At 37.2% G+C, this 27147-nt stretch overlaps 1 protein-coding gene and 1 long non-coding RNA gene across 3 annotated transcripts in view; both read right to left on the reverse strand.

The window, feature by feature from the left end:
• The window catches only part of GCLC (glutamate-cysteine ligase catalytic subunit), a 71211-nt gene extending 51350 nt beyond the window's left edge, over positions 1-19861 (reverse strand). For both annotated transcript variants that reach the window (XM_074237209.1, XM_074237208.1), the window contains exon 1: positions 19686-19861. In XM_074237209.1, the coding sequence (XP_074093310.1) occupies positions 19686-19835 (150 nt within the window). In that variant the 5' untranslated portion in view covers positions 19836-19861. The remainder of the gene's footprint in view (positions 1-19685) is intronic.
• Positions 6268-19679, reverse strand: LOC141523763 (uncharacterized). The gene is made up of 2 exons (XR_012478580.1): positions 10331-19679; positions 6268-7280 (listed from the first exon to the last, which is right to left on the reverse strand). It is a non-coding gene; the product is annotated as an uncharacterized LOC141523763 (long non-coding RNA).
• Positions 19862-27147: the final 7286 nt, after the last annotated feature.

Consider the following 27147-nt stretch of genomic DNA (forward strand, 5'->3'; position numbering starts at 1 on the left):
TCATCATGTTAGGAACTGTGCAAAGGATGGCAACTAGAAGTGTGAAGTCAACATGCCTCCTTTGAAAAACTATGAATCACAAAATGTATACACTAGAGCTTGATAGGAAGCTGACCTTGAGCTCCTGGATTAATTACATTTTGCATTTTCTCTTATTATTACAAGTAGCATAACCAAGATACAACGTGAGGGTTAGACTAGGAATAGTTTGGCTGAAAAAAAAAAAAAGGCTTATTCTAGATTTCAATCAGGTGAAATAAAATCTCCAAGAATTTAGCATTTGACATGTACAGCATCCTTAAGCCAAGTCTATACTAATTGTTTTTTTTGTGGTAGATCACTAAGGTCTGTCTCTTTGTGACTCCATCTGGGGCTTTTTTGGCAAAGATACTGGAGAGAGATTTTCCATTTCCTTCTGCAGTTCATTTTAAAGAAGAGGAACAGAGGCCAACATGGTTAAATGACTTGTCCAGGGTCTGAAACTACAGTTGGCCTGAGGAAGAAGTCTTCAATACTCTACCCATTTCAGCATCCAGTTGCCTTTACAACCTCTAAAAGTGCTTTTCAGTTTCAATTAAAATACATAGAAGACAGATTTAATGTTAAGCATCCAACTAAAATGAATGCTAGTGCAAAATCCATTCAATTTTGTCCAAAGTAAGACTTTTGATTTGAAGTGCCCCCTTCCTACACCATCTGAAGTAAATGTTCTCCTGGATCCCAAGCTCAGGGTTGTGAATGAAAACTAATGGCAGATAAAGCTGTGATGCCAACCAGAGAATGAGTTTTCATAAAGACTGCATAACCATCAAGTGATATCAACTAGATTTTCATTTAAAAGCCTCATCCATGGTCGCAAAAAATGCAAGGCTCTTTTCTCCAGGGCTCGCTTGCCAACATCAGATTAATAGTGTCAAGGCAATTCAGTCAGATTATTCAAGTTGGCCTGCTGACCAAGAAAAGCTTATGGAGCAATGCTCAGTGCTGAAAATCCAGGATTTCACTAGAAAAAGATTGTTATTGTTAAGAAGGGGCAGCCATGAAGGAGTGACACTTCAAATTCTAAGGTTTATTCTTTAAGATTCGAAAAAGGCATTTCCTGATTTTAATAAAAAAAAGTTGCGTATCTAGATTCAAACCCATTCCCCTTTTGATAATTCACAACTGCTTTGGGAACTTCAACCTTCCCTATTTTTCTCATTCTCCTGGCACCTGCAGTCAAGCACTATAATTGGTTTAACAGACCCTAGGGAAAATAGGGAATAGGAATCAGAAATGCAGATTCAAAGGGTGATAGGATCCTAGGTCATCTAGTCTAATCCAACATCCCATTTTATAGTTGTAGAACCCAAGACTCACAGAGACGGAGATCACCTAGATAATAAAAGGCAGAGAAACCAGATTTGAAACTAGGTCCTCTGTCAAAAATTCACCATCTTCCCCTTTCATACTCTATTACTAACTTCCCAAACTTCAAAACTAAATCTTAGCTGCTACCTATTTCCCAGCTCTTACCTCAGCACTCAGGGTCTCTTGCCCTGGTATATATTATTATCCTCTGAGGTTTTCTCATCCTGGAACATTCTTCTGTCACATCTATCCTCTTTACCCATTGGCAAGCTTTTCCTGGGACTTCCATTTTGTGGAGGCCAGCTACTATTCATTTCTTTCTTGGATATGCTCCAGAATTTGTGAACCTCAAATATCCTCCTGCCCTATCACTGCATTTCCCATCTGCCTTTTCAATTCCCTTTTATGTGGAGTCTTCCCTACTAGAATGGGAGTTTCTGGAGGGAAGGGGCTGGCATTTTTCTTTAATCTAATTATAAAATTCTCCTTAGTTAAGTGCTTAAATTTGTGATTCCTTCTTTCCTTCCCCTCCCTCCAAAGGACAGAACAGAATAATGATACTTCCTTTCTTCCCTCCATATCTCAATTGGAATTTCTTTCAATACTTTAAAAAAGCTATGATTTCAATATGGGTACTCTCCTCCATTTATCCAGAAAGATCAAAAGCTTTCCATGTTTTAATAGAGTCTTCATGGGACAGCTAGGTAGTACAGTGGATAGAGCACTGGCCCTGGAGTCAGGAGTACCTGAATTCAAATCCGGCCTCAAGACACTTAATAATTACCTAGCTGTGTGGCCTTGGGCAAGCCACTTAACCCCATTTGCCTTGCAAAAAAACCCCCCAAAAAACTAAAAAGAGTCTTCATGACCTATCTTTGGCAAAAACATTACCTGGTGGCTAGCCTTTCCAGTCTAGTAGGACCTATCTAAATTGTAGTCTGTTGACCTAGTCTTGGAGACTAGGGGTCATCACCATCGCTGTAGTTATGAAATCTGAGTATGATTTAAATGATCCCTTACCATTTTTCTTTCTCTGAAGTTCTGTTATGCTGATCAAGTCAATCAATTCTTTGTCAATTTCCCTCCCATGTTAAGAAGAGAGTCTGGAACTAGATAGTCTCAAAGATCCTACTTGGTTCAAGATCACAGTACTATATAACTGAACTATCCCAGAAACAGAATACTTGACTTATCTTCTTTTCCCCCCCACTTCTCAAATATAGTAGAGTTTACTGAGTCAGCATCTTCAGAAAATTAGGTAGTTAACAAGTCAATTATCTAAGAAACTAAAACTCTACTATATTTGACAAAATACTGCAGATGAAGTCTTTGAAAAATGAGTTAAAGCTTTTTAAAAATTCTTAAATTTTTCCTTCCTATCCCATGATTTTCTTTTTTCCCCCCCTTAGAACTAATTCTTCATGCAAAAAAAATGATTAATATGTAAACACAAAAGCACATGTACAGCATTCACTAGACTGTTTGCCACTGTGGAGGGGGGTAAGAAAATTGTGTAACTTATAAATTAGCAAATGGATGAATGTTAAAAAAAAAAACTTTCATAACATGTAATTGGAAAAATAAAATATCAATTTAAAAAAAAGGAAAATGAGTTCAATTACTTCCCCACCTTTATCAATTTAGTCAGAATAAAACTTAAGATTTTTTTAATGATTTATTCTTCATAAACATCAAATGTGAACATGTAATATAGTAATATTCTCAGCACTTACTGAAGTTTCTAGAGATGACTGTAAATAAGTGAAACCTCTAGGTGGAACAATGGGTATTATGCCAGGCCCGAAATTGGGAAGATTCATTTTCTCTCAATTCAAATAATCTGGTCTCAGAATTTATTAGCTGTGTGACCCTGGGTAAGTCACTTAACCTAGTTTCTCATCTGTAAATGAGTTGGAGAAGGAAATGGCAAACCACTCCAATATCTTTGTCAAGAAAACCCCAAATTTATGCCTGCCTATATAATCTTGCTGAGTTTCTTTTGCCATGGATTAAGAAATCAGAGACAATTCCTCAAGCCCTCATTCTGAGAGTATAGCTAATACTATGGGCAAGTCTAAGGAGCGCTTTTCTTTGCAGTCAATATATGAACTCTGTAATATCTAGTTTGTTCAAACCTTTTAAGTCTTGCTGGCTCCCAGTTACATTCAGAAGTTGCCAGAAATCAAAAGGATAAGGGAGGGGCCATCACAGTATTAATGGGGGGGAGGGAACATGAGTTAGGATTAATTAGGGTTTTTTGTGTGTGTTTGTGTGTGTATCCACACATACATACATAACATACACACACACACACACACACACACACACACGCAGTTATATAAATATAAACTTATGTGAATGATTCCATTGGGAAGTGGATTAGATTTTTTTTAAAGAAAGATTTTATTTATTTCGAGTTTTACAATTTTCCCCCCTATTCTTGCCTCCCTCCCCCCACCCCACACAGAAGGCAGTCTCTTAGTATTTACATTGTTTCCATGGTATACACTGATCTCAGTTGAATGTGATGGGAGAGAAATCATAGGAAGTGGATTAGATTTTAAATGTTGCTCCTTTCTCTTTTTTCACAAAGTCAGTGTTTGGAATCCTGAGAATGGGAAACCAAAGGCCCTCAAATGACTCTTTTTAGACTCCTTTTAATCTTAGGGTTCAAAAAGGTTTTTATAAAAACACAAAAGTATACTGTACCAAAGAACAATAGAAATGACTAAGAACACGTATGAATGTCAAAGATTACTGGAGCTTAGTTGTTTGTTTTTTTAAAGATAAATAAGGAGGGGGAAAAGTCAAGCTTTTTATTACTAACATCACAGCTATTTATCGATAAGCTCACCTTTGTGCAAAGTCCAGTTTTCTTGGACCTTCACTTCCTGTATTAAAATGTCACACCATAATAAACAATACAAACCACAGAATCTGCATGGCTCTCTTGGTCTGTTGTAACTGTAAATATGGTTATGATGTTCCTATAACAGATTACTATTAATTTCATCTATCTTATTCTTGGCCTATAACCCCAGGAAAGGAGAGTCCAGGGCACCCTTGGGTGCCTTTGAATCCTGCCAAATAAATGTAGCAAAGACAGAAAGCCTGTAATCCAAATGAGAGGGTTTTGTCCTAGCAAATACCCTTGACAAGCCAGATTCCTCAGGGCTTAACATTCTGGTTAATTGAAAATTTTTTTTAACCCCCCCCCCCACACACTTTGGATATGTGTAGGGTTGATTGTCCTTTTTCTAATTATATCTGCTTTGGTGAAAGACCTGGTAAAAGACTTTGCAAAGATGGTCTGAAAGAAGTAGAGATGTTTAGCTTAGAGAAGACATGGGGTCCTGACCTGGGACTCCTGGCTGTTCCATGAGTTTATGGCTGTTCCTTGAGTTTAGACTTTTTTTTTAAGTTTTTGCAAGGCAAATGGGGTTAAGTGGCTTGCCCAAAGCCACACAGTTAGGTAATTATTAAGTGTCTGAGACCAGATGCGAACCCAGGTACTCCTGACTCCAAAGCCAGTGCTTTATCCACTGCACCACCTAGCCACCCCCTGGCTGTTCCTTGAACAAGAAAGTCCAGCTCTTGGCATTTTCTCTAGCTGTCCCTCATGCATGAAATGTTCTACTGTCTGACTTCCCTGGCTTCCAACTTTTAACAGGAAGTCTTCACCTTACCCTTTTTCTTTTTTTTCCTCTCTTTTTTTTAGATTTTTCAAGGCAATGGGGCTAAGTGGCTTGCCCAAGGCCACGTGGCTAAGTAATTATTAAGTGTCTGAGGTCGGATTTGAACCCAGATACTCCTGACTCCAAGGCCGGTGCTCTATTCACTGCGCCACCTAGCTGCCCTCACCTAACCCTCTTAGTGCTTTCCCTCTGTTAATTACTTTCTACTTAGCCTGTGGAGCTTGCTCTGTTTATCTTTATTTGTATGTTAGACTGTAAACTCTTTGAGGGCAGGGCTGTCTTTTGCCTGCTTTTGAATCCTGAGAGCTCAAGCACAATGCTCAAAGGTACATAAAGATTTACAGAGGCTAAGTCTTGTATTTGGAGGACCGACAGGTAGAATACAGAGTAATCAGCTTTGTTCTCTTGAGAATAGGGGCTAGCAATAATGGGTGAAAAATGCAGATTTCCAATCATAGCTGTTGGAAATTTTTAAATAGGGTCTGTGTGTGTGTGTGTGTGTGTGTGTGTGGATGTGCACATATGGTGCCCAAGGCTGAGAAGAACCAAAGTGTTTAATACAACTAAGTTTCTCTTTTATGTACAGGCTATTCATTTGGCCTTTGTAAATAAATCTAATTTGAAAGTGAAATATATATCAACATGTCCTGGAATCTCCTTTCCTGAGATAAATGTCAAAAATAAAGTAGACTGGAGCTTGGATGTAGGGAGAACATATCCAATGGATTTGTAGAATCATCTGTCTCATAAAGTGGCAAGGTCCTTTTACCCCTAGAGGTTTTCCAGTGATAGCTGGATGGCCATTTGGAGGGATACAGAATCAGATTAAATTCTTTCCAAGATTCCCTAATAGTTCTGTTTCTTCCTTTGCTGGTGAAAACAGATGATTCTTCTTAGAGCTACAAGATCTCCCTTTAGCTATGTCTCATCCCGCCACACCCCAGTACCAACCCTGCAGCACTCTCTCCCCTAATTTGCTGAGCATTAATAAACTCAACAATAAAGCTTGTAATAACTGTGGGAGAGAAGAATAAACAGATTCGTTAGGAACTTGAACAGAGTGCTCTACTGTGACTCAAGTATATGAGCTTCCAGGGCATGGATACTTTATGACATCTTCCTTTGCTCAGGACATTTTGTTTTCTATATCATGTTTCTTAATTGTGTGACCAGATGAATGACATCCAGATTCAGGGAGGTGTTGCTAGTTCAAGTATGTCTTAAAAAAAAAAAAAGAATTTCACAATCCAATAATTTAGAGGTCTATTATCTTCCTTACTCAGAAGAGGTATACCAGCTCCTTCTCTTTCTTCAAGTGGCACTCTGGAAGGGACCTGATCTCCATGACCATTGTACCCATAGCATGGCATGTTTATTTAAAACAGTTTGCAAAGTTTGACATGAAGCATATGATTAATTTGATACATCCTGGAGCTTTTAGGCCAATTTTGTTCAAATCAATACTATTTTATCCAGTGGCTGTCACCTTTTTGAAAAATGGGGATAGCAACTTAAAAACATTTGAAAAGAGATATGGCAGGGACTAGGGTCTCCCCTTGAACCTTTCTTCATGTTTAGCATAAAAGTTTAGCATTTAACACAAAATACTTGTTGACTTGAATTATATCAGCTGAGAGATTAATTTGCCAAAAAATTAAATTCCTCTAACAGAGCAAGAACATGTTAAAATCCAGGTTTAAATCCTGGCACTCTTGGCCACTTATTATCAAGGTAAACTTGAACAAGTGACTTAATCTCTCTAATTATTACCTTCAATTGTAAAATGAAGATAATATTCCACTTATATCAAAAGCTCATTTTTGAAAAAAAAGTATGTTTACAAAGTGCTACAAAAATCTAAGCTGGCATTTTGCCTTCACTTTTCTTCTTCACTTCACCTTTCCAAAGTCGAATTTTTTTCACTAATCCAACAACTATTTATTAATAAGCAGTGAACCTTCTGCTAGCAGTCTCCCTGCCATCAGGCCCAGACACTGACATTCCATCACCTTACTTTTTAAATCCTCATGTATTCTTGATCATGAATTCCACCAATTGGAAGCAGCACACAGAATTGTGTAGGGTATTTATAGTGTCTTAACATAACACTTAGTTCTGCTACCAACCTAAAATTCTTTATCATCAAAACTTCATATGTTAGGAAAGTCAAGTCCTTAGGAACAACATCAATAAGCGTTTTTATGGAGAATAAGGAATACATTTGTATAATCAAACCTGTATGAAGTAAACAGAAATGCCTTTAGTATTTTGTGAATAATTCTTTCAAGTTCAACAAGTTTAGACAAATCCTTTGGTGCTTTCAATAATGTCTAACAATCACCAATGATACATCTAAATCTCTAAAAATACATTTTAATTTCCACTTTGATGAAGTATTGTTAAGTATGGTGCCTAGGCCACCAGTTTGGCCATGTATGTCGCTTTTCTGCTCAAGAAATTTCCATAGTTTCTATAGTTTTTTAATTGCCACTAAAATTGGGTTTCAAAGAATACCATTTAAGCTGAAAAAAAATGCTTAGAGCACTTGAACAGAATTCTCATTTGAATTCTGTATACTGTACCAGAGTGGCTCCCTTAGTCCTGTTACCTGTAATTGTAATGGTATCTCATTATTTAGATAGTCACATAATCAAGATGTTCCAAAACTTTTAATCCTGCAGCACAGATGCCAGGCATTTTGAAAAACCATGACTGTTATGCATGTACATTAAAAACCATAAACTTTTGGAGAAACAAATCTTACACATTGCTTCTCATTGCACTATTAAGTTTACTTTCTGATTTAAACTTATTCTTCTACTTATATTACCAATTCTTCTACCTGGCAGATTTTCAAATTAACTGGTAGGCAACACCAGTCCTTCATTCAGTAGTTTCTCTAATACTGTAGCTGGTACTAGCTGACAAAGAAAAGAACATTAATTTTTAGAAATTTTTTCTTCTTAGGAAGAGAACTTGTAAAACTCATCTATTGTTTTATACCAAATATTTCTGTGAGCAAGCATTTTCACTTTATTCTCGCTTTAAATCAAGATATAGAAATAAATTCAATCCAGAACTAGGTTTAAGACTATGTCTCTCTGATATTGAGCCAAATAGCATAAAACTTCAAATAAAAATGTCCAATGTTGAAATTAGATTTATATTTATTAAGCATCCTATTTCACTAAAATATTATTCAACAAAATTTGCAAAACAAATGTAATATACAATCTTGCAGAAAACCATAAGCATATGGAGTTCTTACTGGATTACTTCTTTTAATTTTCATAGACTGTCCCACATGAAATACTCATAATCATTTTGTGATTTTATATTTAGAGTTTTCATAATTTTAAGTAGAATATGATTTTGAATTTTGTAATTATATAAATTTTAATTTGGAACTTTTCTAGAAAGTTATTGCTATACTTATCATAAGCATTTTATGAATAAATCTAAAAGAACATGAAGAGTAGTGTAATATTTAAATAACCCTGGGGGCTCATAACAAATTATTGTTATTGGAGTTTGTGGAACAAAAAAGTTGGGAAGGAGCAGCTAGGTGGTGCAGTGGATAAAGCACCAGCCCTGGAGTCAGGAGTACCTGGTTTAGGAGTACCTGGGGCTTCAAATCTGGTCTCAGACACTTAATAATTACCTAGCTGTGTGGCCTTGGGCAAGCCACTTTAACCCCATTTGCCTTGCAAAAAAAAAAAAGTTGGGAAGCCCTGTTTTAGTGGGATAACGTGTAACATGGCAAAGTAACTCCCATAGAGGAACTGCCTTTACCAATGCAGGTTGGCACCTTCTCTATAACTTATAACCTTAGGGAGTTGTCTAGAGCACAATGAGCCAGTACAGATCACAGGTAGGGTTCAAACCTAGATCTTCCTGGACAGGTCACCACTTATTCTATATAACTAAAATATAAACAGAGACATTCTGTTCTAAGTTCTTTCTTTCTTTTTGGATATCATCATTTTTTCAATAAGATTGATAAAAAAAATTTCATTTTAATATAATTAGTTTCCTTTTAAAGGCTATGTCTATATCATATAAAGCCTATATGTTTATATTGATACATTTTAAAACACTCTCAGAATGAATCAATCCCCAGGCTTCCTTCCTCACACTGCCACAGAGGTCCTAACACACAAAAAATGGTTAAGAACCTCCTGCTAAGAAGCTATGAATAAAGGAGAGCAGTAACTATGTGAACAAAGTTTATGAAAACAAAGTGAACAAAAACGACCAGCTTCCAAAAATAAGTAGATAATTAAACTATACACAAATACCCAAAGTTTAGATGAGCAAATTAATCTGATGTCCTAACAGAAAGGGGAGAATTTGACCTTGTAGATTTTGCTCAAATGCAAAACTGAAATGTAGCTCTAGATGAGTCTATCATATTCATAAGGAATAGGACAGGTAAAAGGGTAAAAGGTAAAAGGTAAAATTATACTTGTGGGAGGAAATAGAGTACCAGGAAGAAAAGCATGACAGGGCAGCTTTTAGATGGAAAAAAAAAATCAAGGCAGGAAGAATAGAAGGAATCTTATCACTGGAAAATAATAGGCACCTAGATAGCACACGAAGTAGAGGACTGGATCTGGAGTCAGAAAAACCTGAATTCCAATTTGACCTCACACACTTAACTACCTATGATCTTGGGCAAGTCAGTCATCCTGTTTGCCTCATTCTCCTCAACTGTAAAATGGGGATGATACAATCTCACTTGGGAAATGGATTATAAGCTTGATACAGACTCACTGAAGGACTTTCCATCATCTGGAGCCATCTCTCTCTCTCTCTCTCTGCAAGGCAATGGGGTTAAGTGGCTTGCCCAAGGCCACACTGCTAGGTAATAATTAAGTGTCTGAGGCCGGATTTGAACTCAGGTACTCCTGACTTCATGGCTAGTGCTCTATCCACTGTGCCACCTAGCCACTCCTCCCTCCCCCTCTCTCTCTCTCTCTCTCTCTCTCTCTTTCAAAAGTAAAATGGCCTAATAACGACTTAATTTTACTCTTTGAAAGTAGAAAAACTCAGAACTCTGATATTCCTCTCCATAGCACACTCCTGACTCTGAACTCTGAAGTGTCCAGGTCAACCAGGTCTATTTATTCCTGTGTTTCTCTGTAGCCATCACTCCTACCCTTCAGGATGTTTTCTTTACCAAGGTCCCACTTGGGTACCTCTCTCCCTTCCCCACATGTTCTTTATGTACTGACTTCCTTCATTAGCATTTAAGTTCCTTGAGGGACTGTCTAATTTTTGTGAACCTGTTGTTATTCAGCCGTTTCAGTCATGTCAAGAGTCTTTGAAGAAATCCTATTCTGGATCAGATTCTCATTTCGAGTTTAAGAGCACACGACTAAGGCAAAAGTGACTAGTTCACTCAAGAACCTGTAACAGAGAAGCAGAATTACACATGGACTTTTTATTTGGGAAAAAACTCTGTCAAAGCATTCAGAAGAAAAGATAAGATAGGGCTAAAATTCTTAAAAATCACCCCAGGAATAATCGAAAAGAATATAATGAAGAGTTGTCTGGAGTTGTCTGAAGATTTTGAAGAAACACCAAAAACTGTCAACTAACAAGATTAAAAAAATAAAAAAGTATGTTAGCAAAGACTTCCAAATAGAGGGTGAATATAAAAGTATGGCATAGTCCTTTTTAAGAATAGTGTCAGAGGTGCTAAACTTTGAAATCAGCTGAGGCTGGTGAGAAAAGCTAAGTACAACAAAAAAGATTTTTTAAAAAGATATATTGGGGGAGGATCAAAAAGGACAACAAAGAGAAGGCAGAGCCTTTCTATTTTCATACTGCAGGTTTTCTGTGCAAAAAAAAAAAAGAATGACCATAGAAGGAAAAAAGAACAAGGAGAATATATATATGTGTGTGTATAAACATATATATATATATAAAATCTATATACACAATGGGAGGTTTACAAAATACAAGTATTATCTCATTCGAGTCTTTCAATAATACTGAAAAATAAACACTATCAGTATCCTTATTTTTTATATATAAAACTATCAGTATTCTTGGTTTTATATATGTGAAACTACTATCAGTGTCTTTGTTTTAAATATGAAACTAAGTTGGACAAAGGTTAAATGATTAGCCACATGGTTCGCAGCTACTGAGTGTCTGAGAGATAAGATTTAAAATTATCCTCACTGACTCTGGGTCTACTGCTATGTCCAACATGCCATCTAGCCTCTCTGTATGACATAGCTTACCCAAATTTTAGCAAAGAATTTGGTAAAAAAAAAAAAAAACTCCTGTTTTTATGAGGAAAAAAACAAAAGTATAGTGATGCAGTTTAAATCAGGTGTCAAACATGACCACTCTCAAATCAGATTAAAACATATAACAAGGAGATATATAACAAACTAAATAAAAATTCAATAGAATATAGATGTTAGTATATGATAATGTACAGTCCACAGGGATCCTCAGAGGGTTTAGTGGCCTCCATTTCTATTTGAGTTTGATACTACTGCTCTAAATAATAATCCATATTAGATGTGGAACTTGCTGAATGCAAAGTTATTAATAATTCTATGTCAACCTGGAAGGAGGTCTCTAGTGGAATGTTCAGAGAATGTGCTTAGCCCAACATTTAACAACATGTCAGTGATTTGGATAAAGGAATAGGGCAGTGTTCTAATCAAAGTACAAAAAAAAAAAAAACAAAGCTAGAAGAAGTATCTAACACATTGGAAGAGCCAGTCAGGACCCAAAAAATTACTGACAAGCTAAATTACAGGGTTGAATCTAATAAAATGATAAAAAAAATTAGATCTTAACTTCAAAAAAGACATCTTCTCAAGTGTAAAGAATGGAAAGGTAGAAAGCAATTTGCCTGAAGATCGAGATTTCAGTAAACTGTAAGCCAAAGTGATAGTGAATTACATTGTAAGAGATGCAGTTCTGTAGCACTGTACTGGTTTGAGGCAACAGTATAGGAAAGACATTGGAGAACATCTTAGAAGAGGGCCATCAGAATGGAAAAGTGTCTTAAACTGGAGAATGAGGAAGTAGGAGTATTAAACCTGGATTACATAAAGGAGAAGAAAAGGAGGAATTAGCATAACTATCAATAAATGAAGCAATCTTTATTAAACTCCTACTATATTGCCAGGCTCTATCCTAAGAGCTGGGGATACAAATTGAGACAAAAGACAGTCCCCTGCCCTAAAGGAGCTTACAATCTAATTGGGAAGACACTGCAAACAAATATATACAATTAAAGGAAAAATAGAATTCTAATAGTTGAAGGCTTTTCATGAAAATGATTAAACAGGTTCTGTTTGATGCCAGAAAGCAAAACCAAGAACAATTAGTGGATGTGGCAAAGAGTGTATAGAGGCTTAATGTCACCCAGTCTTTCTGATAATTAAGGGCTGCCCTGGAAGACAGAAGGCCCCCTACTCATTGGATGTCTTCAAGCAAAGGCCAGAATACTTGTTAGGTATGTTATAATACAGAATTCTTTTTGTCTCTCTGGTCCCTTCCAACTCAAAATTCTGTCATTCTGTGATTTAAGAAGTAGATTTTTAAAGAGGGAAGGCGAGTATAATAATAGTGAAAACAGCAGCTTGTCATCTGGACAGCTCTGAAAGACAAACTCAAAAGCAAAATGTAGAATATATATATATATATATACATATATATATATGCATATATATATATACACAGTAAAGATGCAATAATATATCTTTATGAATATTAATGAAAGATAATGAATAATGTGTTTTAGAAAGGTTCCAAGTTATAAAATCTCCATTAGCCTGGGGGAAAAAAGTCTTATCTTTCCCAAGTGACATGGGGGAAAAGGGATGTTTTGACTTTCTGATTTCAATAACCAAACATATTTTCCCATAGAAAATGTTATTTGTTATTATAATAACAAGCATTTCATTTCAATGTTTAATAAAACATTTTTATGTTCCTTAGAAGTCACACCACAATGCCCTGAGGAATTATTATCCTCACTTTACAGATAAGGAAATGAGGCTGAGAAAAGTTAAGCAATTTGCTCAGATTCACATGACTTTTAAGTTATCTGAGGCAGGATTTAAACCTAGGTCTTTCTAAATATAAGCCCAATGCACTTCCATAGAGGGTGATTAATAATAGTTAATTTATCAATACCATTCTTGTTAATAAACCATAATACCTTAGATTTGGATAACATTAGAACTCTTTTCCTAAATAGCATTTATTCTTATCTTCAAAAAGGACAGGTAAGCAGATACAATAAGGGGCCTGGAATCAGGCAGACCAGTTCAAAGCTAGCTTCAGACCCTTACTATATATGTGACCCTTGTTTGTTTGTCTTGGTTTCCCCATTTGTAAAATGGGGATATCAATAGCCCTACCTTGCAAGAGTTGTGAAGCTCAAATGAAACTTAGCAGTGTCCTGGCTATACAAATATTACCATCATCTTAATCATTATTATCAGTACTACTAATACTAGTACTACTACTTCTGATAGAGGTATGGAAAAAGATAAAAAGTTAACCTGTTCAAGGTCACTAGTCTAGCAAATGAAAGAGTGAATAGATCAAATGAATAAACATTTTTTAAGCAACTTTGTAAACTAAGCATTCAAAGAAAAAAATATAGGTTGTTCCCTCAAGAAGTTTACATTCTTTTAGTCAACTAAAACCCAGGTTTGCCAATTTTTAGAGTATACTGGATAAGGCTTTTATGGGTTGTTCTTTTTAGGTTTTTACAAGGCAAATGGGGTTAAGTGGCTTGCCCAAGGCCACACAGCTAGGTAATTATTAAGTGTCTGAGACCAGATTTGAGCCCAGGTACTCCTGACTCCAAGGCTGGTACTTCATCCCCTACACCACCCACCTAGCCACCCCTCACTTCTTTATAATATAGTTGCTATGGGGGAAAAAGTCCCCACTTCCAAAAAAAAAAGACAAAAACCTTGACTTATATAACCTGTTTCTAAGTTGAGGACTGCCTGAATATCATCTTTTAAGATTAGCAGCTGCTAATAACCAATTATTATGAGTTTAGATTTTAATAACACTTTATTCTGGTTATATCAGACTTTAATTAATCATCACCTATCAAATGTGCAGAAGATAAAATTCTCTGTTATGTTGTCTTGATACTAAGAGTGAAAGATGTAGGTCTTCCCTTTCTACCAGAGGTTGATCATATTAATATTCATTTTTGCTTATGATTTTTATGGTCTTATAAACACAGTTACTAAAAAAAAAGTTAGTGGAAATCATCTTGTTTTCATCTAGAGTCAGCTGAACATATCAACACTGAACACTTGTCTCCAGTCTCCCCAACACTCCACCTGTCTTTCTTTATCTCACCAACCTCCTTTCTCATTACTTCAGAACAGTGGCTCCTCCCAATCAAGCAAATGACTGAACTCCAAATTTTTAAGCCTGAATTACTGCCCACATCTTCAATTTTTGGCTACCTTTGAAATATTTTCTTCTCCATAAAAACCGCCTTAACTAGGAAGTCTTCCTCATTTAACTCTGAATCATGAATAGAAAATGGACAAAGCATATAATCACAAAATTTATAATTGTCACAGATCTCTTCTTAGAATATTGCTTTAAAATACATAAAATTAAATACATAGATTACAAAACAAGTCAATTACATTGAAATGCAGTCATCAAAACTGTTCAAGTTCAGTTGTGATCTCATTTGGGGTATTCTTGGAAAAAATAATGGTTTGCATTTCCTTCTCCAGCTGTAAACTAAGACAAAGAGAATTAAATGACTAGTCCAAGCTCACACAGCTAGTATCAGAGACTGTATTTGATTTCATGATCAAGCTTCCTGATTCCAAGTCTAGTGTGTCACAAGTTTGCAGGTTCTGGGCTAAAAATACCTAATAATATAATTCTTGCATTTTACAGATGCCGACACTAAGATCATACAAGTAATAAGAATCAGAGCCTGGATTCAAGTTCAGATTCTATGACTTCAGATCAAATCTCTTTCCAATGTAGATATTTACACCTATATACAGATATTTCCATCTACCAGAAATTGCCTAAGTGATGACTTTTTTTAACATTTCTATTTTTTCCAATTACATGCAAAAATAGTTTTCAACATTCATCTTTTTGTAAGCTTTTGAGTTCCGCATTATTCCTCCTTCCTCCCCCCCCTTCCCCATGACAGTGAGCAATCTGATATAGGTATACATGTAGCATCATGTTTAACACATTTCCAGATTAGTTATGTTGTGAAAGAAGACTCAGAACTAAAGGGGGGGGGGGGGGGGAACCATGCAAAAGGAAAAAAAAAATAAGTTTTACAAAATGAAAATGTTATCTTTTGTTCTGCAATCAGACTCCATAGTTTTTTCTCTGGATATAGATGGCATGTTCCATAAGTGATGACTTCTTGCTTGTGCTACTGCCAGAGAGAATTACATTTACTTTATGACACCTTCTGTACAATTTATAATCAAGAAAACAAAAGTACAAGATACACTGAACAGGAAGAATTAAACCATTACATGAAGACAGTAAAATGTTTCTATCATATAGATGAAGGGCAGTATGTAATAGAGTTGAAAGGAAGAGTAATAATTAGATACTGTGGAAATGGGGGATTTCCATTCTAGACTTACCAGGAAAAAAAAAGGATATATCTTTCTTGCCTCAGCTAATTTAAGTAAAGCTTTATTTTTTCAATTAGAGCAAGAATTTCTAGAACTAATTCTTTAGCCTCTAAACTCCAACTAGCATATTTTCTAAACAGAGTGTAAGCCTTAGATAATGTTTTGACTACTGTTTCATCAATAACTTAAAATAGACATGGCATGCTTATCAAATTGCTGGATGGTACAGACAAGGAGGGATCACAAATATACAGAATGAGAGATTCAAAATCTAAAAAGGTCTTAATAGCATTGAAAAATGGAAATAATTTCCTTCTAATATAAAATTTAATATAGCTAATATTTATATAGAACTTTAAAGTTTGAGAAGTTCTTAACAAGCATTATCTCATTTGATCCTCAAAACAAGCATGGGAGATAGATGTTATGAGGCAACCAAGAGCAAGAAACTTGTCCAGGGACCCGATGCTAAGTGTTTGAGGCAGGATTTGAATGTGGGTCTTCCTAATTCCAGGACCAGCTGTCTATCTATTCACTGCAGCACCCTCAATGCCTCAATTAAGATAAGGTCATCTACTGAGTTTCAAATTCAATTGTACAAGTATGACAATGGAAAGAAAAGGGAAGGAAAATGCTCTAATTGGATTATAGCAGAGAAGGACTTGAGAGTTGACTATAAAAGCAATGTGAATCAACAGATGTAGTATTAGGTTGCATAAAATCCATATGCAGTTGAAAATATTAAATTATAATGAACATATTCTGAAGTCATCCCTCAGCTTTGGCACTGGTCACACCACAAATTCTTGCACAAAGTTCATTCAAAGAGCAAGGTTTTTATAAGTATATTTTAGTTTTTAACAGGTTGTTAAACAGTCGTAACACCCTTATAGACTAACTTAGTTTACTAGAACACAACCTACTTTTTTCTTCTATCATTAAAGCTATTTAGCTTCCTATAGTACATTTTCTGGAAATTTTTTTATAAGAACAAATCCACTTATTTATTCATTAAAAAATGTCAATTGCTTTACTACATTTCATATAGTTTAAAGAAATCTATGTATTTTTAATTGAATTAGACTTTATTATACTCTTGTAATAAAATGCCCAGAAGAGAAGCTGAGAGTCCCATGGGCAAAGTAATACTGATGAAAACATCTGAAAGCAGTACATACAATTTCAGACATTGTACTCTATAAATATTGACAAACTGGAAGAAATATGGCCAGAAGAGGGCAACCAAGAAGATAAGAGGGTCTGAAAACCAGGTCACATGAAGAAACTGAAACATGTTTAACCTGGGGAAAGCAAAGAAAGAGATGCAGAGGGAAGCAGATAATGCTTGAAGGGTTGTCTCAATTAAAAATTCTGTCTGATTCCAGGAAGAACCAGGACCAATGTATAGAGAAATTATAGAAGGCATTTCATCTCAACTAAGTTTTCTAACTTGTAGATGTCCAAAAAAGAGCAGAACAAATGTGTTTCTTGTAGCTGAAGGTCTTCAGAAAATACTCCTTGTGTGAGAGAAGTTATAGAAGTTATATATAGTGTGTAAGTTGCACTAAATCTCCAAATCTGAAAGTTCAAATGACAAAATAACATTTTGAAATTGAAACAATACTACATTGTTGGCAATGAGTAAAAGAGCCCATTAAATTAAAATAAAGATTTTCTTTCTTCCCCCAAGTTATTTATATTCATTTCTAGCCTTACTACTCTAAGGAAATTGGTTAATAGAAAAAGCACTATGGGAGTGGGTGGGGGAAATAAGGATAGGAAAGGGAATGATGTCAACAGATACTGGAGTAGCTATTTCTTATACAAAGAGCATAAATCTACTCTTCCCCCCCCATTTGATGACAATACTAAAGAGTCTATCATAAATCAATAAATTCCAAGTCCATCTGCAATATCTTGTTATGTTTCCCCCAAAACTGGTATCACATATTACAAATTATGTTTTTTGAGGAAACTTATAAATTTACAATTTTTACAAGTTTGGTTTTTATTGTCTATTACTTTAGCATTTATCAATAACTGATATTCCTCATTTTTAAGGCTCTTAAAGTATTTCAAATTACTCCAACATTGTCTCTCCCTCTGATCCTCAAAGAAAAAAAAATCGATTTTTCCATTGTTATCGTTCACAAGACCTCAATTCAGAAGGAACATCACACAAATAAAAGCAAATGACTATGTTGCTTACGTTGGCAATGCATACTTTTTTCTCTTCAGAGCAAAAAAAGAATAGATCAAAACATTAAATTTCTTAACAATTAAACTTCTATAGCTCTGCAGCAAACTGACTAAAAACTGCCAGTTTCACAAGGTTAGGGTAGGTGAGGGCATCAAATAGTTATAAGTGGCCATTTTTTTGGTTTAGTCGGGAACAGTTGTTACAAGAGATTATAGATGCAGCAGGAGTTCTCAACCATTCCTTTCAACATAAACTAGGCAACATTAGCACTTTTTAAAAAAATCCCAAGGGTAAGCCAAATGGAAGATTTGTTGCCTGTTTTTTGGTGGACTCTAGACTGCATTTCCAATAGACTATAAAAGCAGGTTTCATCATTTGGTTGTTAAAAACAAAAACAGCTAATTAAAGGGTTTGTGGTTTTTTTTTTTACTTCAAGTGGATCAGCTCCAAGACATAACTTCACTCCAAACCTAAACGTGGATTTTACAATTCAAGGAGAACAGCAAACCATGTCTATTTGTTAAGAGAGCGATTCCCGTCTTGTGGTTAAGTGACTGATGAACCCAGTCAAGTTTCTGAGAATGGCAAATTAGTTCCCAATGTTCCATTAGGTGAATTATACTATTGACAGATAAATAAATATATGGAGTCTGCGCTCAATTTGATGTTTACAAAGCGCTGTCAATAAGCCTTAAAGACAGAAAAAGCCCCAATCTCTACAGATAAGCCAAAAGTCACATAGTCATGTCTTCCCGTGTGAGTCATCTTTCTTAGAATTTTTTTTAAACTTCTTTGAAATCTGAAGTTGGTTTCTATCAGTGCATAACCGATGGTAAATTAATAAAGAGGGAGGCAAGAAGGCAGGGGAGGGGCTTCTGAAGGACGGGAGAGTGGAGTTTTTGTCACAAAGGGGCACAAAATTGAAGGAAGGCATTGAAGAACCTTTAGCCCCCCTGCCCCATGGCATCACTGTGATACCCATAAGTCATGCCCCGTTTGGTTGTATTCAGGGGTGACGCCTGTAATAATCTTGTGGTCAGCTCTCCTTCCCAAGGAAGCCAAGCTAGGCGTTTGTCTCTATTTTAATTTTGAACGCAGGCTGTAAAGAGTGAGGGGCAACCCCCGGGGCACGTCCCCGCAGTCACTTGGTTTTTACTACGGACACCGGTGTTCACATTCAGAAAAAGCGAATCACCTTGCACAACCCGGCTCTGATGTGGATGACTTAACCCTTTCAAGACTGGCGCTAAGGGACCGGGTGGGAGGGCAGCCCGAAGAAGGGCGGGGGGGGGGGGGCAGATCCGACCTACCCCTCTTTAGGGGAGTGTGCGGACATGTGAGCGCGCGCGCACACACACACACACACACAGACACTCATCATGCAAGCACGGAGACGCCAAGGAGGATGAGATGCCACAGGCCAGAAGAGGGGCTGGGCTCGCCTACGACAGGCTGCCCAGGATGCCCAGCCCCAAGGTGACACCTTCCGAGGTGTCCTAGAAGAGTTGGGCCAACAGAACAAAGAAGCCGAGGCCAGGGCCGGGTAGGGGAGGTGGCGGCAGAGGACCGGAGCTCCCGGGGCCCCTTTTCCTCCACCCTCTTCAGGGCTGGGCTGGGGTTTGGGGGGGGTCTTTGTGTCTCCCCTCGCCCCTCAACCACCGTGCATATAGTAGGAGCTTAAGAAATGCTTGCTGCACCGCACTGCAATAGGTAGGCGTTGGGGAGGCAGGAGGCGGGGCGCGGGGCTCCGGGTCGGGGTACCCCCACTTCCGACCCCTCCCGCGGGTTCCCGGCGGCGCTCACCTCGTCGCCCCACTTGAGCACGTCTTTGTGCCGCTCCTTGACGGCGTGGTAGATGTGCAGAAACTGGAGGATCCCGTGCCGCCGCACATGGTCCGCGTGGCGCTTGGTCTCTTCCCAGCTCAGCGGCGAGCCCTGGGACAGGAGTCCCATGGCCGCCCCGGGTGCTGCGGCCGCCGACCCGGGCAGGGGCGCCCCGCGGACCCTGTCTGCGCGCGCCCTCCCGGCCAGGGGATGGGACCGCGGCGTCCGGCCGCCCACGGGGCCGAGGGCGCGAAGCGGAAGGGGAGGCTCGCTGCGCGGCTTGCCGGCGCCTCCTCCGCCTCCCGGTCCTCCCGCGTCCCGACGCCGGCGGCTGCAGGAGCAACCTCTCCCCTTTGCCGGTTGTGGAGCACAAGCCGCTTCCTACTTGTGACCAAAACCTGCGGCGCCGCGGAGCATGCCCAGTAGCCGACTCCGGCGGGCCCGAGGCTCCCGTGCGGGATCCGCCGGTCCGGGTTTTAAAGGCGGCGGGAGGCGGCGAAGGGGCGGGGCCTAGGGAGGGCGGGGACAGGAGCGCCGGAGCCTGAAACTGACTTCAAAAAGGAAAAAAAAAAAGAGGGGAGGCGTGGTTAGGAAATGGGCGGGGGTGGTGAGGGTCTGCCCGGGAAGAAGGGCAGCCCTCCCCCTGGCCCGAGCAAACCCAAATTATGAAAGCACAAAGCAAACAAACGGAGGAAAAACTAATCCAGAATATCTCGAGCTAAATGAGCTAAAGTGAGAATTGCCCCAGAACCCGCAGTCTGGACACCTAAATGCAGATGGCAGCCTTGTGAGATGCAGCCCTACCCATGCACCAGGCCCTTTACCAATAGGATCATATTTTATCCTCTCCACAATCCTGGGAGGCAGGTGCATTATTAGCCTTACTTTACAGAAAAGGAAACTAAAGCAAGCTGTGGTTAAGTGTTTTGCCTCCGGGGTAACTCAGCTAATAAATGATTGAGATCTGAACTTGAAGCCTTTGGGGTGCTCTAGCCACTGAGCCATCTAGCCACCCCATGCTATTTCTCAGTTCCACCATTTAATTCATCTTATCTTCAAATGAGGAAACTTTTGAGCTGAATTTTCCTGGGTAGCCACGATTTCATAGGTAATGGTTGAACTAGGATTTGACACCACCCGACTTAGAGTTCAGCTGCCTCTCTACCACACTACAGATGGCTGGGAACATATGTACGGCACTAATAATAATAATAATAGACATTTACTTTAAGGTTTGCAAAACTATTTACAAACACTAACTCATTTTGTCTTCACAACAACCTTGGAAGTGGGTGTTACATGAGTCAATAGTATCTATTTCAAAATGGGGGTGGGAGGCACCCTGCCAAGAGCATTTAAGTGATTTGTCCAAAGTCATAGCAGAATTTGAGACCAGAACCCACCGCTCCTCATTATAGTCTAGAGATAGCTTTCTGATAGAGGACTGGAGGGAATGTTTAGTTAAGTTGCTAAAGAATTTACTAGAAGATTATTTTATGCAAGAAATTTGTGGAATCATAGATCTGGATATGGAGTCCAACCCTTTAATTTCATAAATGAAGACACATAAACATCAGGGATGTTGAGGCTTGCTCAGGAATATAAAGAAAGTTAGAATTTGAACTCAGGTCCTTTGACTTTAGCACCAGTGTTCTTTGTAAAACTTATAATGTGATAAAAAATAAAAATATCCTCTATAGAAAATTCTGGGAGGACATGAACAAAAATTGCATAAAATGAGAAAGTAAGACTGAGTTATCATCTTCACATTGGGAAAATACCTACAATTAAAATCATAGACCCACTGAGATGTCATGTATTACCGTTCCTCATAAGTATTTTAATATGATTTTTCATATTGCCTTTATTTTCTTATATGTTCTCCATTTCTTCCCCAGAGACTCACCCCTTTTAACAAAGAATAAAAAATAAAGAAAAAAAGCACTTTGGCAAAAATTAACCATCAAGTCTGACTGTAATATGCAATATTATACACCTTTTCCTCTGCAAAGAAGGAGATTCATTATTTCCTCTCTTCCTCAGAGCCAATGTTAACAACTAAAATTACACAGAGCTGTTTTTTTTTGTTGATGTTCTTTTTGTTTATACTGTACTCATTGTGTAATAATGTTTTCTTGATTCATGATGTATCAGTTCAAGTAAATCTTTTCATGCCTCTCTGAATTTTCCATTTTTATCATTTCTTGTGACCCACCTTCTCCCCTAATTTAAAAGCATTTTTCATTTTAGAATCTTTTGGTGACGTGGAATAAATTTAATATCCCCTTCTTTGTATCACATCAGTGCCATCTCCACCATATACAGATTTCATTGCTACCATCAATGGTGGATTTATTCAGAGAGAGCAAAGTCTCAAAACAATATTGGTCAATGTTTATATAAACTGATGGAAATAAAGTGACTTGCCCAAGGTTACCCAGGTAGTAAATATTTGAGACAGGATTTTGAACTCAAGTCTTTTTTTTTTTCGGCTTTTTTTTTGGTATTAAAAAATATTTTGCACCAGAGAAAACAATTCAGGTCTGTGCTCCTGTATATTTAATTTTAATATATGATCTTTAGGTTTTAAGTGAAGGTGAAATACAGAAATTCACTAATATTATCAATATGTACAAGATTTGGAACACTAACACATTTGCTAAAAAATAGCACCTTGTTAGCTAAGGGGACCACAAAGCCCTTAAAAAATGTAGCCAGCCCATAAGATTACAAATACTATTTATTCCCACAGTAAAGTTAGTTTTTCTATTAGACATGGGGCCTGAGATTTTACCAGTAAACTATAAAATATGTAATATAGGCCAGGAGTGAGAGGGCATTAAAAGGACTCCAAAGCACATGCCTCAGAAATGTAAAAATGTCAAGTCATAAAATAAACATGAGTACTGTAAAAAAAGTTTCAACAGTCATATCGTTCAGAGATAAAAGATTAATCCAACTTTAAAAGCATTTCTAAATATTATATGCAAATCAGTTTGGTTCTCCAATAGATGCACTTCAAAGTATTATTTTGTACTGATATCCTGGATGCCTGAGATTGGTAACACAGTCAGAAACTATGTGGCAGCAGCTTCTCACTCCTATTTGTGCTGCATTCATTGTTCGGCCTTGTGTATGAATGAAACCAGAGGATGGTCAATGCACAAAAGTGTAAGAGATTAAGGAGAGAAAAAGGAAATATGCTGATGTTTTTGACTTAAAAAAGGTCTTCAGGGAAGCATTTTAGGAACCAAGCTGCTGTTTGATTTAAATGTAACTCAAGTCTTTTTCACTCCATGACCAGTAGAAAGGAAATCTATCATTCATCCAAAAATGACATGTTTAGACTAACTCATGATTAGAACTTAAATTTGTTCCCTGATAAAGGTTACTTTAGGGTGACACCTCCCTTTTCTGAAACTGTCCCCTTACATTAGGGAGAGGGTTGCTGCAAGCTACTTAAATCAAACCCTTCCCCGGGGCGGGGAGGGGTAAGGGGTGGGAGTAGAGGGTGGATTGGGTGGGTAATTCTGATGGAGACAGCTAGAATGATTGATGAATATGTAAAACCCTTTGCTCCAAAGGAATGCTAACAATCCCTATTTACTTTATCTGCTTACTCTAGTTTGGTACATTTATAAAGACAATCAGCTCTCTCTGTTTAGTTCAATATAAAATCTTGTAGCCCCTAGACCCTGTGGAACCTCAGAAGTTTTAACTATTTGTTATAGATAAAATTTACCTTGTGGGGCGGCTAGGTGGCGCAGTGGATAAAGCACCGGCCCTGGAGTCAGGAGGACCTGGGTTCAAATCCGGCCTCAGACAGCTTAATAATTACCTAGCTGTGTGGCCTTGGGCAGGCTACTTAACCCCATTTGCCTTGCAAAAACCTAAAAAAAAAATTTACCTTGTAGGTACATTAAAGTTTCCAGGGTCAGACAAAAGTTTTCTGGTATACATCTTGCATAAGGAAATATATTGATATTGTTTGTGTATTATTCAATAAGCCCCAAAGATAGCTAAAGTGATCACCCTAATATCTAGCTTTTCCTATGTTCCTTGAAATCCTGACTAGTACCTGAGTTTTGGTGATCTCCTAACAGATCAGTTAGCCTCCTGGCTAACAAGAAAAGACATGATCATATAAGAGTCATGGCAGTTATTCCTTGACGTACAACATGGGGAGAGTGTGTGTGGAAACAAGGACATACTTGCATGCTTTTTTTTTTAAGTTTCAGGAATGTTCATATTTTCAACACCCATTTGCCTTCTCTCAGTTTTGGGTCAGGGAGAAGAGAGTGAATACTCAATGCTTTAAATTTTTGTATCTCGCAAAACATTTTGTACAATTCTAGCCACACATATTGGGTAATCCCTAAATATGTTGACTGAATTAATGACAGAAATTTTTCTTTTCTGCAAGGCAGATAGGGTTAAGTGGCCTGCCCAAGGCCACACAGCTAGGTAATTATTAAGCGTCTGAGGCCGGATTTGAACTCAGGTCCTCCTGACTCCAGGGCCGGTGCTCTATCCACTGTGCCACCTAGCTGCCCCAATGACAGAAATTTTTAAGAAAAATTCAGTTTCATTTTTTCAATGAAGTTTTCTTTCTCCCCCTGACCTTTCCTGCCCCATTGAAAAAGCAACAAAAAAACAAGATCTGTATTGCAAATATATCAGGTAAAGAAAAACAAATTCTTGCATTGAGTATGTCTCCCCCAAAATATGTCTCAATTTACATTTTGAATACATCACCTCTCTATCATCATGAGTCCTCTGAAATCCTGATTGGTTTCTATGTTGATCAGAATTCTTAGGTCTTTCAAAATTGTTGGTCTATATAGTATTGTTGTTATTATATTAATTGTTCTCTTGGTTTTTTGCTTGCCTCACTCTATTTCAATTCATATAAATCTTCCCAGGTTTTCCTGAAACCATTCCTTTAATTTTTTTATAGCTCTAATAATATTACATCTAACTCATATACCATAAACTTGTTTAGCTATTCCTAGATTGATAAACACTCCCTCAGTTTCAAGTTCTTTGCTAACATAAATAGAACTAGGATAAATGTACAGCTAGTACCCTTTCCTCTCTCATTGTTCTCTCTGGGGCATAGATCCCAAAATATCATCACTGTATCAAAGGATATGCAAAATTGAGTAATTTGGGGAACAAAGTTTCAAATTGCTTTCCAAAATGTCTGGACCAGATTTCAGCCCCACCATCATGTGTCATGTTCCTTTTTTGTCAATTTTGCCAATCTGATGGATATGATCTAGAACCTTAGAACTCTATTAATTTTCATTTTTCTTATTGTTAATGATTTACAGCACTTTTTGTATAGGGAAAGGAATAAGGAAACAGGCAAATAGAAAACAAATGACTTGCTCAGGGTCACATAGCTAATGAGGCTTAAATGAACTCTGGTCTTCCTTACTCTAGGCCCACCATTCTATCCACTGTATGGCTTAGCTTTCTCTGTTGATATTGACTATTGGTAGCTTGTATTTCTTCCTCCAAAAATTATTTGTTCATATAATTTGATCATTTTTTAATTATGGAATGACTTTTATTTTTATACATTTAAATCATTTCCCTTTTTGCCTTAGAAATGAGATATTTATCAGAGAAACTTGCTGCAAATATCTCCCCCCTCCATTTACCTGCTTTCTAATTTTAGCTGTATTGATTTTGTTTTAAATTTTATGTAACCAAAGTTGTCCATTTTATCTTCTTTGATCCATTCTATCCCTTGTTTGGTCATGAATTCTTCCCCATCCATAGATCTGACAGGTAATTGCTTTCTTTTTCTTCCAATTTGTTTATGTTGTCATCCCTTATGTCTATGTCATATACCTATTTGGAGCTTCTGGGGGTATCAAGTCTAAGATGCAGAAATTTTCCATATATATTAATGACATTAACCAACAATTGGGTCTCATATTCTAAAGTTTACTGCATTTTTCATTCATGCATGCCTGGAGCATAATAATATTATTCTCTTAGAGAGTAAGTACTTGGTGATAGGGATAAAAAGAGTGGAGGAACTATGCTAGTGGTGATTTTAATTTTTGTTCTTTGTTACAGGAGAGGTGCTATGGTATAATGCTTGACAAACTTTATTTAACCTAAAGAAGTTGATTCAAATCCTACCTTGGACACTTGAATTTCAAGACAGAAAAATCCCTCAATCTCTTTGTTCCTTAGGAAGCTTCTAAGTATATTGGATTGGTAGAGAAAGTTCCCTACATATTTCTATATTTTTAAATATTATATTTATATAATGTATCATTTATATATATTATGTTACATATTAAATTTCTATAGCATTTTATATTTTTCACAATACTGTCAAATATATACACTGATTTTTCTCCTATGTAATCCTATGAAGTATATAAATTGTTGTGTTGGGTTTTTCTTTTACATTTTTACAGATGAGGAAAATGAGGTTCAAGAAGTTAATTTTAAGTTTTTATTGGATTCAGAACTCAAAGTAAACAAGATTAGTGGAGAAATAACATTCTCATCCCACATTTCCTATATTTCTTTTTTTTTTTGTAATTTTCTAATACATCATCACAAGGAATGTTGTGTATTGTAGTTATGTTATCTAAGGACTCCTTGAGTGTAGGGAATGAACCTTATCTGAACTTTTTATTTCTCCCTGAGTCAACCCAGTACTCTGGACAAAGGAGGAGCCTTAATAGATATTTATTGAGTGAAGGAATGAAAGGTAAGGCCCAAATCCAAGTCCAATTAATAGGCCCTCCCTCCAGTTGTTACCCAGTCAGCCTCCTTCCCTCACCTCTTCCTTCTGGAAGTAGAATAAAAAAGGACTGAAAAAAAGAACTGGATGGTGGACTTAAAGTTTATTATATAGTTTGTCTTTTAGAAAATTATTTTTATTTTATGATCCAGCAATACCACTACTAGGTCTTATCCCCAAAGCAATCAAAAAAAAAAAAGGACTCATGTAGAAAAATAAGTATGGAAAAATTATTTTCATTTGTCATAGCAAAGAAATTGAAACTGATGGGAAACCCACCAATTGGGGAATGGTTGAACAAGTTGTGACATATAAAAATGACAAAAGGGAGAGCCTGAGAAAAATCTGAGAAGACCTATGAGAGCTGATGTAAAGTGAAGGGAGTAGACCTGGAGGACATTAAACAGAAATATTGTAATAATAATCAACTGTGAAAGACTTAGTTACTCTGATCGATATAATAATCCATAAAAATTTCAAAGGCCTTACATTAAGTAATGCTATTTACCTCCAGAGAGAAAACTAATGAACTTCAAGTACATATTGAAGCACATTTTCTTTCACTTTATTTTTCTTGCTTTCTTCCTCTCTCCCTTCTCCTTCCACTCCACAGCAATATAGCTAATGAGGAAATAAGTTTTGGTGACTTCATATGTACAATGGGTATTG

This window comes from Macrotis lagotis, chromosome 5 (genome assembly GCF_037893015.1).
Source record: "Macrotis lagotis isolate mMagLag1 chromosome 5, bilby.v1.9.chrom.fasta, whole genome shotgun sequence".
Lineage (NCBI taxonomy): Eukaryota > Metazoa > Chordata > Mammalia > Peramelemorphia > Peramelidae > Macrotis > Macrotis lagotis.